General features: G+C 44.0%; 1 protein-coding gene across 1 annotated transcript in view; it reads left to right on the plus strand.

Annotated features, from left to right (window-relative positions):
- The first annotated feature begins 548 nt into the window (after positions 1-548).
- Positions 549-13,101, plus strand: part of BTBD16 (BTB domain containing 16) — a 56,058-nt gene continuing 43,505 nt past the window's right edge. Inside the window, exons 1-4 of the mRNA XM_054983925.1 lie at positions 549-664; positions 4,933-5,003; positions 5,482-5,634; positions 7,439-7,559. Of these exons, the coding sequence (XP_054839900.1) occupies positions 549-664; positions 4,933-5,003; positions 5,482-5,634; positions 7,439-7,559 (461 nt within the window). The remainder of the gene's footprint in view (positions 665-4,932; positions 5,004-5,481; positions 5,635-7,438; positions 7,560-13,101) is intronic.

Genomic DNA, 13,101 nt, shown 5'->3' on the forward strand with positions numbered 1-13,101 from the left:
ACTAACTTAAGCTCCACTGATTTCAATGGGATTTAAGCACTGACATACTTTAGCTGGATTGAAGCCTTAATGATTTTAAAACATGTATATGCTACCATCATCATCGGTAAATTTTCTTACATATTGATTTCATTTTGCCATGCTTTTTCAGAAGACAACAAAAGAGACTGTCTTGCATACTCTTATACTCTCATAAATAGAATACAGTTTTTCAATACAAATTTTGTTGCAGAAGGGATTCCTTTGTGGTCTTACTTTCACCTAGCCATGATCCAGAATGATCAGAGAGGTTGTAGGAAACCTCTGCATCACAGGACATAATGATGCCACAATTGAGACAAGATGTCATAATACTGACTTGTCTATATGAGGCAGCCTTTTGTTGCTAGAGAGGCTTATAGTTCTCATGAGTTATTTTTTTCAAGAAGAAAACTAAGGTGGATCAGATATGGAAAAGAGCCTGCCAAAACCTTCTTTCAGCAGCCCTCAAACATCTCTGACTGTATATTAACAATTTCTTAGTCTATCTTTTCTCAACAGTTCATAAAATGGCACAGCACAGGGATGTTCGCGCCAGTGCGGGAACTCGTAATTCCCTTGATTTAGTCCAGCTAACTAATCTTATTCCTGAAGCACCAGCTTTGGATACTAAATCAGCAAACCTGTAAGTAATGGCAAGTGTTCCTGTATCCTGTATGTGTTCACAGTGGGCCATGGATGTTGTGGGGAAAGAGTTCTGCTAGCTCTGGTGACCTGACCATATGAAAGTGAACATATATGAAGCTGCCTTATTCTCTTATACTAAACCCAACCATTGGCACATCTAGTTCAGTAATATCTACTCCGACTGGCGGCAAGCTCTCCAGGGACTCAAAGAATAATTTCCAACACATGCTAGCTGAGGCCTTTTAACCATAGATGATGGTGATTGATGGGGTGCCTCATTTGCCTCTAAACACCAGACTCTGTAAAGCCTAGTGCATGTGATGGTGTCAGGTATTCCAGAAGAGACAGATTATGATCTAATAGGATGCAGGACACTGCATATGTTACCATGCTGCTGTTCTGCTGGCCTCAGCCTGCCCCATAAAAGTATGCTACACAGGGGTGTGCATCAGCAAGAAAAACAAGTTTAGACTACACACAGAAGTCACTGGTTCTGCTTGTTAAAGCAGCTTCTGGAATGCTGAACCACATCTGGGAAACAAGGCTGTAATGACTCCTCCCCCATTCAAAAGTTTGTGTGTTTCTTTTTGGCTTTTACTATGCAGCGGCCATGCAAGAAGTACAGGCAGTGGGGTAGTCCATCCATCAGCATCTTGTTTTATTTAATGGCAAGTCTGTCTACACTCATCATGCAACCAATTGGCTCCAAAGGGAGAGACTAAACCCTTAGCATTCACTTGGTTGGCAGGAAGGAGATGTCCGTGGTGTGCATGAGTGCATTTTTTCAGCGCTGTCTGGGCAAAGGGGTTATGGCATGAGGGAACAAAGGTTTGCTTTGCACTGAGGAGGGGAGCAGCATATGGCATGGTGCTATCATGTCACCATCTCCCTTGCCCATTTCGCCATACTTTTCTGTGCCTTTTATGCACGATGGAAGGATAGGCTGTCCCGGCAACATCCACGCAGGTGTGCACATTTGGATTTGAGGAGGGAGGGTTTTTTTACAGCCTCTGAGACACTGGCTGCAGATTAGGGTAAAAATTAGAAAGAAAAAGCAATTGTCAAATGAAAGCCAGGAGGTTCCAGGCATATGGAGCTGGTTCATGCCCATTCAGTGGCCTGCTGCTGCTGCTGTCCTTCACTTAGGTGCCATGGGTCCTCAAGGTCACTCATTGTGATTTAAGAAGTCCTCCAAAGATAGTGGGTCCAGCATCAGGAAGAATTTCATCATGCCCAAAAGCCTTTCAGCTTTTGGGGATTTTCAGATTAAAACTGTTAACCCAGCATTAAATGACAGAGAGGTAGCAGGCATGTGCATTGCACACTTGCACACTCATGCACCTCCAAGTTTTTCCAGATCAATATTCCACATGGAAGGACTGATCTGGTCAGATTTTTTTTTCTGGCCCAGCAATGGGACTCTTATTGCTTATCCTCCTGTGATTTCTACTTCATTGTTTTCATTCAACTCTGGGTTAATGGTCAAAAAAGGAGACTGGCAACCACCAACCTGTCCAGTCTCCCACTTTTACAAATAAAAAATAAGAAAAAAAGAGGGCCATCCTTCCTCTACTTCCCTTCCCGTGAACACCCCCAGCCCCCCTGCCCCACCTCCATACTCCCAGGCTTCTTCTGCCTGGTGCGAGTGGGGCAGGGAGATTCTCCCTGTCCCTACTGCACTTGGCATAGCTGGTGCTACAGGGCTGCCCGGTGCTTCTTGCACCAGGCATAGCTGGCACCATGGGGCTGCTTCTGCCCGGTGCCAGTGGGGTGGGGAGATTCTCCTCGTCCCGGTCGCACCCAGCAGAGCCGGTGCCGCGGGGCTGTTTCTACCCCATGCAAGTGGGGCAGGGAGAATCATTCCATCCCTCTTAGCACCAGGAAAGCCAGCACCACGGGGATGCTTCTGCCCAGTGTCAGAGGGACCAGGAGAATCTCCTTGGCCCTCTGACACAAGGCAGAAGAAGCCACGCGGCACTGGCTCTCCCAGTGCTAAGAGGGATGGGAAGATTCTCCCTGTCCTGCTTGCACCCGGCAGAGCTGGCACCCCGGGCTGCTTCTGCCCCGTGCGAGTGGTGCGGGGAGATTCTCCCCATCCCACTTGCACCCGGCAGAGCTGGCGCCCTGGAGCTGCTTCTGCCCTGTCCGAGAGGAGCAGGGAGATTCTCCCTGTCCCTCTTGCTCAGAGCAGAAGAAGCCATGCAGCGCCAGCTCTCCCAGTGCTAAGAGGGACAGGAAGATTCTCCCTGTTCCGCTTGCAACCGGCAGAGCTGGTGCCATGGGGCTGCTTCTGCCCTGTGCGATTGGGGCAAGGGGATTCTCCCTGTCCCTCTTGCACTGGACATAAGAAGCCATGCAGCGCCGGCTCTCCCGGTGCTAAGAGGGATGGGAAGATTCTCCGCGTCCCGCTCGCACCCAGCAGAGCCAGCGCCCTGGGGCTGCTTCTGCCCCATGCGAACAGGGCAGGGAGATTCTCCCTGTCCCTCTTGCAACCAGCAGAAGAAGCCACACAGCGCCAGCTCTCCCGGTGCTAAGAGGGATGGGAAGATTCTCCCCATCCTGCTCGCACCAGAGCTGCTTCTGCCCCATGCGAGCAGCGCAGGGAGATTCTCTCCATCCCTCTGACTTTGGGCAGAAGCAGCCCAGCAGCACTGGCTCTCCCAGTGCTGAGAGGGATAGAGAGATGCTCCTCCCTCCCACTGGGAGAGCGAGCTTGCTGGGCTGCTTCTGCCTGGTGTCAGAGGGTCAAGGAGAATCTCCTAGGCCCTCTGACACCGGGCAGAAGAAGCCCGGTGGTGGTGGCTCTCCCGGTGGGAAGGGGAGAATCTTCCTGTCCCTCTCAGCACTGGAGAGCCGGCACTGCTGGGCCGCTGTGACCTGTTGTGAGAGGGGCAGGGAGATTCTCCCCATCCCTCTCGCACCAGGAGAGGGGCAGCTGGCACTCAGCCGCTTGTCTAGGAAGCCCCTGACGAGCAGCTGATTGAGGGGTTTAAATGCCCCTTTCCGTGCAGCTGAGCAGTGGCACGGAAACAGGCATTTAAACTCCAAAGCTATACAAATAGCTTCGGGAATCTTTGATTCCGGGTTTCCAGGGCAATAGCAGGAGTTCAGACAATGTCTGCCTGAGTTGCCATGGGAATTAATTGCAAGTGCCAGACTGTCTGGCTTGACGAACAGCAACGAACAGCAACGAACAAGGCTTGCAACGACCACCTGTTCGTTTGGAATGGGACCTCACAAACAGCCTGTTCGCGAACAGCCGGACAGGCTCTTCGTGGTCTTTTTTGCATTCGTAATGCTGTTCATGCCCATGTCTAGCCAAGAGTCCTGGCCCGGCTCATGCAGCAGATTAGGGAGGAGGATTTGTCCAAATGGTCCCTCATCATGGAAATGAAACTACAAGGCACAGGAAACATAGCATAACAGCAGGACTCTGGGGTAAAATTTATTGGCTTTGTCACTAATGCAGGGTTTTTTGTTTTTTAAAAATTTTGCTGTGCTCTGCCGGACCAGTTGGCAATAGGCCCTTTCCTGCTTCTGCACTGTCCTAGTGTGGCCAGGACACTGAGCCACTGCAAACACTTCTTTTGGGGTCCATTAGTTTTCAAGTGCTTGAGGAGAAATTCATTGGATTGACAAGTTTGGGGATGATGCAAAAAGAATAGTTCGTGCATGCATGCTTAGCTGCTGAACACTTGCCTTCGTGTACAACTTCTAAAAGCATTCCACAGAGTCCATAAACACAGAACTCCATTGTTGTGTGCTCTCAGACTTAGTGGCTCGATGATTTAGAGAGAGAGGACTGTGTTTTCTGTGCAATTTTGGTGCCATTGCATGCAAAAACAGCTGCCCCAGCGCAGCACCCCCTTGAAAAGAAGAGTATGCACAAGGCGCCAAAACCCATGAAATAAAATAAAACCCAAAAGGATCCGTTCCGAGCCAGCACCGCCCCAACTGGAACAAACCAATAATGAGCTGTGATTGTTCCATAACCCCCAGAACTGAAACTGGAATGGAAACCTTCTAGATGCACACCCATATGACCTGTTGGTTACAAAGAACTACCTTTTGTCAGTATGATATATCACATAACAATTAAGAAAAACCTTAGGAACCAAAATTGTTATTTAATAAGTCCTTTATCCCCATGAAAGAAGAGATTCTGCACCTTTCTTTATAGGGTGAATGTGATTATAAGATTTTAGTGTTGTCTTTTGAAGTCTTCCTGCATGTACAGAACATTGATGGTATCTCTTTAACCTCCAGCTATTTGCTGTCAGCTCCTTTTGTAGCTCTGGGTGGACTTTCACCAAGTGAGAAGGTGATAGCTAAGGTAGGTGTCATGGCTTCAGAGAGAAGCCATAAAGAACAGAATAAAACTAACAATCTATTTAAACATTTGTTCCTAACAAACTATTGATTTAACTGTCTTAATTAATACTGCTGATTGAGCTGTTTTATTCTTAGTAATCCGCAGGTTTCTGCATAAAAAACATGAGCTTTAACATCGCTACAGATTGGGTCCTACAGTCCCTACTTGCCCTCCAATTAAGCAAGTCTGCTCACTTAGCAGAAGGGAACTGTAGGATTCGCTACATATCTCAACTGGTAACTCCAATAGAAGAAACACAGTTATTTTGGGGATCTACTTTGGTCATTTTTGTTCTTTTTGATATCAGTCTCTGTTACAAGGTTCAAAACAGGTTTGAGCTTTTGCTCCCTACAATGATCATCCTCGTTGTATACTAGAATATTTGAGTATGCACAATATACTATTTCTGAAAAAAATATTTATCAATTTCTTTAAGACACAAGTGCCTTTGAATCAGCGCTACTTCCGCAAGCAAGCTGGGCTCACCAATCGCTGGCAATTTCCATATAGTCTAAGTTGTGACCTTCTGGGAATTGCACAGGCAAACAAAGCTGTCCGAGTTGGTCTCAATGAGACCCTGATGAGAATAATGTCAGGTACGGTGGTAAGTGGAAAAAATGAATATTTTAAATCAAAAGTTTCTCTTCAAGCTTCTGTTAGCTTACTGTGCAGACTTCTAAGCCTCATGGTAAAGTTTGAAACCTTGCACATTTACAGTAGAAAAATAACTTCATCAAATACGGATCTCTAGAATCAGTAATAGTTTACAGTACTATAACTATGATCTCTGGAAAGGCCTGTCATTGGACTAGTCAGCGATTCCAGACTAGAGATAGGCATGAACCGGAAAAAAACCGAACCATGTGGTCCGTGGTTCGTCAAATTTTACGAACCACGAACTTTCACGAACCTGCCCCTGGCTCGCAAACCTGTTTGTTTGGTTCATCAAAATGGCACATCCAGGTAAGAAAATAATCATTTCCGGGTCAGCAGAAGGTCACCTCCGGGCCAGCAGAAGTTCACTTCCGGGTCAGCAGAAGGTCTGCAGGAAGTCCATCCCCTGTTGCCTAGGAAACTGATTGATTGGCACCAGGCTGTCTGCAGTGACGAACCAAAAAATGAACCAAATGAACCAGCCTAAAGTTCATTGTGGTTCATCAGAAATGGGATCTGACGAACCGCTGGTTTGTGAACCACGAACTGGCCTGGTTTGTGCTTAATTTTGGTTCATATTTTGGTACATGCCCATCTTTATTCCAGACTAGACCACCATAGAGCAACTGTTCATCTGGAAAAGTTAAACTGAAAAAAACCATTAAGATTAAGGACGTGTTTTAAAAGCAAGAGGAATATGTTGTTTTTCTGTTAGGCATATATGTCTCTCACAGTCCCATCAGATATTAACTGAGACCTACAATACATAACTACAGTAAAAAATGTGGTGCAAATTCAAAAATGGAGAAATTGCCTTTTTGAATGTTGTTTTCTTCTTTTTTTAAAAAGCCTCCCTGCATCTACAAAAGTAGACTCTATAAAGTTCTAATCTAGTTGTCTTTCTGATATAATAGTCTTATATGTGCTGGGATCTGCCCCCCGCCCCCTTAAATCATTCAAACATACCTCCCCCTACCTACAGTATAAAACAGAACTTTTTTTCTACATTATCTATGGTTTGTATAAATTAAGCCACATATTTATATACCTACAAACATGCATTTATATATGTTCATAAACTATGCATATTTTGATATCTGCCCTTCTCCCCCAGTCCATTTTGAATTCCTCAAACTCTGGTCCCATCTGCTTTCTTGACTGCCCTTTGCCCTGGACTATATAACCCATAGTTTCTAACATCCCTGGATAAACATGATACGTATCATTGTGAATGCTGCAGCTCTGCACAACTGAAGCCAGTAGACTTATTTCTCAGTAAACATGCATAGGATTGTGCTGCATGTTTAGGAAGTTTCAAAACCACTGGACAAGAGAAAGTTTGTTTCCTATGAGTCAAAGATGGCAATTTCTCATTTCTTTTTGTTGTTTTGTAGCATTCCAGTCAAAGAACAAAATAGATTGCTGCAGCCATGTCTGTCACATTCCATACCTCAAATTTCACGACAACAAAATTCTCTCAAATGTACATTAGTTGGCATTTTCTGGTTTTCACACACTTACAGATCAGATTTTTCTAGTGTTTCTTCCATAAGTAAAGCTGAAAATGTCAAATCACTATTTTTTACAGTCGACAGATTTCTGATGAAAAAAATTAGCAAATTACAGAGGGAAATGAAAACTATATTTGTATAAAATAATCGATTTCTCATTCTTTAAAAAACCATTATATTTGGTATTCACCACAGAGGAAAATATCACACCAAGTTTTTTTTTTAAATGTTCCAGCTGATACCCCTGTGTCCCTGAAGGCAGAACGAGACCTTTGGAAGGAAATTGCAGACCTCCAGAAAGAGTCCAAGGGGCTCTCTGTTCAATTGCCAACTATAAAACCTAAATTAAGGCAAAGGTAACAGCAGGAAGTCATTCATATACTACTATTTTGCAAATAGATTGAAAATAGAAATATTCTGTAGAGTTGCAATGGAGGAGATAATAAATCCAGTTAAAATAACTAGCTGTTTTATTTTTGTAATACTGATCTGATTTATCAAATGCATGATTATTTATTTGCTTCCCTGCTCATCCTACTCTGAGTTTCGAGTGGCTTACAAGAACTCTGAATTACACCATTGGACAACAACAAAAATAGTTCAAACAACTAAGTAGCTAAACCAGCCCATTAAGCTAGGATCATTGAACAATCATTGAATGCCTTTTGGAAATATTTTACATGCCTCGTGAAAAATGATTGAAGTAATTGTCTCCCCCCCACAAATGGACAGTTATTCCACAACATTGGTGCTGCAGCTGAGAATGCCCGTGTCTTAGCTAAGACAGAGGAGATCTGTTGAATGTAGGGAGTGTGTCTCTAAAAGAGTCTGGTGGGCAGACCTAAGTGGTGCATGGGTTCATATTAAAAGATATGGTCTGTCAGGTATATAGATCCCTAGTTATGAAGAGTTTTACAGAAAACAACCAATATATGAACTGACCATGGAAGCAAAGTCCCCATATAAGACCTCCCCAAATCTAGTGGTACTTATACTTAGAACCTAAACTGTTAATAAGTAAATAAAATCAATTTTAGTGTGAAAAAGTAATTTTTAGCTAGTCTTTTTGTATAGCTGTATGCATTAGATGTATACAAATTGGAGATTATAGGAAGGAAGTAAGTCTGCAAGTAGCAAAAACCCTATTGTCACTTCCTATAAAAGCAGTTGCTGCAGACCTGAATGATGAAGCTTTGTATTGTTTTACACAGGTGATCTTAGTTTGTCATTGCTGTTGGATCACACAGACCCTCAGCAGATTAAATTTACCTGAGTCTTAGAGATTCTATCTCTAATGACCAATATGTTGCTTGACCTTCACTGGGTAGTCATTTCCAGACAAGAAATGTTTAGTATGATCTGTGATTTTATTTTTTCCCCATTCTCTTCTGCTGCAGAAACCCTTCCTCCTCCCCCCATGCTATCTATAGTGTTGCCAGGCGTCCAGTTTTCCCTCCAGCAGTCGTTTTTTGCCAGAATGGCTGGGGGAAGCAAAATTGAAACACTGGATATCTGTATGCGTGCCTGGGGCACATCCAGGCAGGTGAGTGGGCTGACCTGCCATGCACATGGGGAACGGCTGGCCCACTTGCCTGCCTGGCCTGCTGGGGAGCCCTCCAGGAGCACCCTTAAGAGCCCATGCCCAGCAAGTGGCCAGCCACCCAGCCAGCCTGGCCCCTTGTGCTCCAGCAATGATGTCATGAAAGCAACATCATCACACTGGAGTTGGGAGCGCACATGCACTTTGTGCTCTCACAAAGGAAAAGGGTAAATACCAGGGCCCCCATCCAGTTTGGGGAGGAAATCCATCTGGGAACCCTACCAGTAGACTGATTTTTAGCATAATATGATGCTTCACAATTTCAACCCTTCATTGGCACTCTGAATGTTTACAGGAGGAGGTTACAGAACTAGGGTTGCCAGGCCAAGCCTGTCAACTAGCAGAAGGGGCTGGCAGGAGAAAAATTAAAATAAGGCTTCGGCCTAGTCACTGACATGTCACTTCTGAGGTGTAACCCAAAAGTGACAATGGGTAGCTCTAAGAATTGCACAAGAATTTACCATAGAGTTTCTGGCTATTTCTAGAGCTACCACTGTCAATTCCAGATTGTACCACAAAAGTGATGTGCTAGAGACTAGGCCAGAGCTTTATTTGGATTTATTGTTCTCCCACTGTTGCTCTGAGCCATAGCAGACAACAGTTAAAATTTCCTGTAGATTGCCCACCATAAGTGGGCAAATGTTAAGCCAACCTGTAATTACAGTTATAGAATGCTGGAAGTCAGAATAACAGTCACCCGACAAGACCATCCCTACTCCTCCTCTGGTGCTCCTCTGTGTTGACACTATAGGAATAGTGCTCAGAAGAGCCACAGTTGGCATGTCAAAGAGCCACATGTAGCTCCGAAGCCACTGAATGAATCCCAGTACACAAACCAACATTTATTCAAATAATAGTTATAAACTGTGTTTTTATAATAAAATCTTAATGCAGCCAATATGTGATAAAAGTTTTCCAACAATGTTTTTGCATTGCTGTCATAGCAATCAGCTTCATGAAAGACTTCCTTAGTTACTTGCAATTGCTCTTGATTTGCTTGTCCAAAGTACAATTCAGCATCTTTTGTTATTAACTTCTCTGTTAAATAGATTAAATTTTGTGGGCTATATGAACCTATGGATTTCATCTTTAAATGTACATCTTTACATTTATAATTTAAAATTTACATATTATTTCTTTAAATTTATACTCATAACTTGCTGAGACTTTTTTTGAGGGGGAGGGAACTCCTGAACATATTTCAATTTCTCCCCAGTTCTGTTGCAGTGGATAGTTGTTCAAATGCACAGATGCATGCACTAGGTTGCCAGCCCACCTGACCTGAAAAGCAGGGAACGCATGGTTGGAAGGCAGGCTATGTTTGGGGCCAAGGTGGCCCTGCTGACACCCTGTAGCTTCTGCTTTTCAACCAAAAGTACATAATCAAGGTGTCTGGAGTGCACACACATGCGATGATGTCACCACCACATGCTCTGATGGCTTCCAGCCTGCTTCCCGCTCCTCCACCCTCATTGGCCAGATGAGTGGGGATAGCAGACAAAGGGGAGGCTGGCATCTTTAAGCATGCAAATATTTGCCTTAACTGAAAAGCCATGTTGAAAGTACTCATTCAGTATCTTTTGCAAACAAACAAACAACCCACCTACTATTTACCTATGCATCTCTAAATTTCATATATTTGATCCTCTACAGTTCACAAATCTTCAAATGGTTTTGCATCTGAAATATAAAGAACAAAGTAAACATATTTTTGTTAGCTTCTCCCCCCAAAAAACCCTTTTCATTTTTCATTTTTTTCTTTTATTAATATATTCATATGTGTACACGCAAATATCTTGGAGATCTACTTTTTTATAGTTGTTTTTTTTGTGACTTAACTATCTCAGCCAATCTCTTGGAATTACAATTGATCTACAAATTACAGTGATCTGGACCCCTGGAGAAAATGTCTTTTTTGGAGGGTAGACTTTATGTTATTATACCCTGCTGAGGTCTCTACTAGACATGGGCACGAACCAAAAAAAACCCCAAACCATGAGGTTTGTGGTTCGTGGATTTTCATGAACCAGGAACCACAAACTGGCCTGGAACTCGGTCCAGTTATGAACCAGTTCATGGTTCGTAGGGTTTAAATGCCCCTTTCCGGCTGCTTAGCAGCAGCTGGGAAAGCAGCATTTAACAGTTTAAAGGGCCCTATCTTGCCTTGCAAGCAGCAGGTCCCTTTAAACTGCCCAAACCCCAGCCCCCATCTTCCATCCCAACCCCCAGCCCCGGCCTCAGCTCCATACTTACCTTCCCCTGTGGCACGTAGTGTCCTCCCTCTTCTCCCACGAGGGGCAGGAAGGCCGTTTTTGGCCTCCTCCGTCCCTCTGCAGGTCTTCAGGGCGGCGGAGGAGGCTGAAAACAGCCTTCTTGCCCCTCAAATGGCTGCCACAGGGGGCTGGGGCTGGGGTTTGTGGGCCGTTTAAAGGGCCCTGCCGCTTGCAAGCGGCAGGTCCTTTTACACTATCAGCTGGCAGGCAGCAAGGGGGGGATCCCTCCCTGCTGCCTGCCAACTGATAGTTTAAAGGGACCTGCGGCTTGCAAGCTGCAGGAAAAGTTTAAATAGCCATTTCCTTGGGGAAATAGCCATTTAAACTGTCCCTTTCCTAATACAACCCAAACGAACCTGGACCAGTAACCAGTTCATGGAAGTTCGTAGAAAGGAGTTTTCATGAACCATGGTTCGCAAACCATGAACTGGCCTGGTTCATGTGTTTTTGGGGGTCGTAATTGGATTCGTGCCCATCTCTAGTTTCTACCCTCCCCAGGTTCCACTCCTAAATCTCCAGAGTTGGCAACCCTATCTTAGCTGTATCAGTAACCTTCAGTAGGCAGTGCACATTTTCTATACTGTTACATGCTTTGACTTTCTCTTGAACAACATATTTTCAAACTTGTTCTTAGTCTATTTTAGGAAAATTTATAATTTCCGCCATCATATTTCTTTTTTCCACATCACTCTGCTCCAAACAGTTATTAACAGTCAATGATCTAACTTGAACTCTGTTATTTTCTTTGTTGATGTCTTTGCTCCACCTTTTTGGCAGGAGAGATATGTGATCACACCCTTTTATGATTCCCCCCTCCCCTTTTTTGAACTGTGCAATTGCCTCTGGTTTTCTCCTAGTTTTTATATGGAATTATTTTATTAAGTATATAACAGCAGCTGTTTAAACTGCTGTTTCTTTTCAGGAGCATTTGTACAGATGTCAAGAGGGTGTTGTGTTTAGGACAAAACAATATGTATTGTGATCAGGCTCTTCTGAAGTTTTTTTTTTAATAAAGACAAAAGCAGATGGGAAAGGAGAGACATTTACAACAGGCCAAGGCATCAAAGTCCATGGATTCGATCCTTTCCCCCATACAGGCCCATAGCTACTTCTCTTAGAGATACAGATTTTTTCAAAATTTATGTAACCCCCCCACCCCCATCTTAATCTCTTTTCCTTATAGTAATGCAAGGGCAATCATTTCCGCACTATTGCCTCTCACAAGATGGTAGAAAGGGGAAGCTGCAAGGTGGCTCTGGAGGGAGCTCCTGTTCCAAAGCAGTTAATCCACTATTGGCTGTTTATTTTCATACCCTCTTTTCCAGAACCTCTCCCTCCTCTGTTTTTTCCTTTATTTTTTTCCCATTTAGGAAAAAAACATGTCTCAAACTTTCCTCATTTATGTCACCAACTACAAAGAAGAGTGAGTGCCCTAAAACAGATAGATAGATAGATAGATAGATAGATAGATAGATAGATAGATAGATAGATAGATAGATAGATAGATAGATAGATAGATAGATAGATAGATAGATAGATGGCTTTTTTTTCAACAGGAACGCGGTGGAACGGAGTTCCGGCACCTCTTAAAAATGGTCACATGGCTGGTGGCCCCGCCCCCTGATCTCCAGACAGAGGGGAGTTTAGATTGCCGTGCCGAGTGGCACGAAGGGCAATCTAAACTCCCCTCTGTCTGGAGATCAGGGGGCGGGGCCACCAGCCATGTGACCATTTTTGCCGAGGGCAATTTAAACTTTAAAAAACTCCCCCCTTGTTCCAGCTGACCCAAAGTGACGTCATTATGCAGTCTTGAGTTCCACCACTGAATTCCACCACCTCTCTTCCCAGAAAGAAAGCCCTGGGTAGGTAGGTAGGTAGGTAGGTAGGTAGGTAGGTAGGTAGGTAGGTAGGTAGGTAGGTAGGTAGATAGATAGATAGATAGATAGATAGATAGATAGATAGATAGATAGATAGATAGATAGATAGATAGATAGATAGATAGATAGATAGATAGATAGATAGATA

This window comes from Eublepharis macularius, chromosome 6 (assembly GCF_028583425.1).
Source record: "Eublepharis macularius isolate TG4126 chromosome 6, MPM_Emac_v1.0, whole genome shotgun sequence".
Taxonomy (NCBI): Eukaryota; Metazoa; Chordata; class Lepidosauria; order Squamata; family Eublepharidae; genus Eublepharis; species Eublepharis macularius.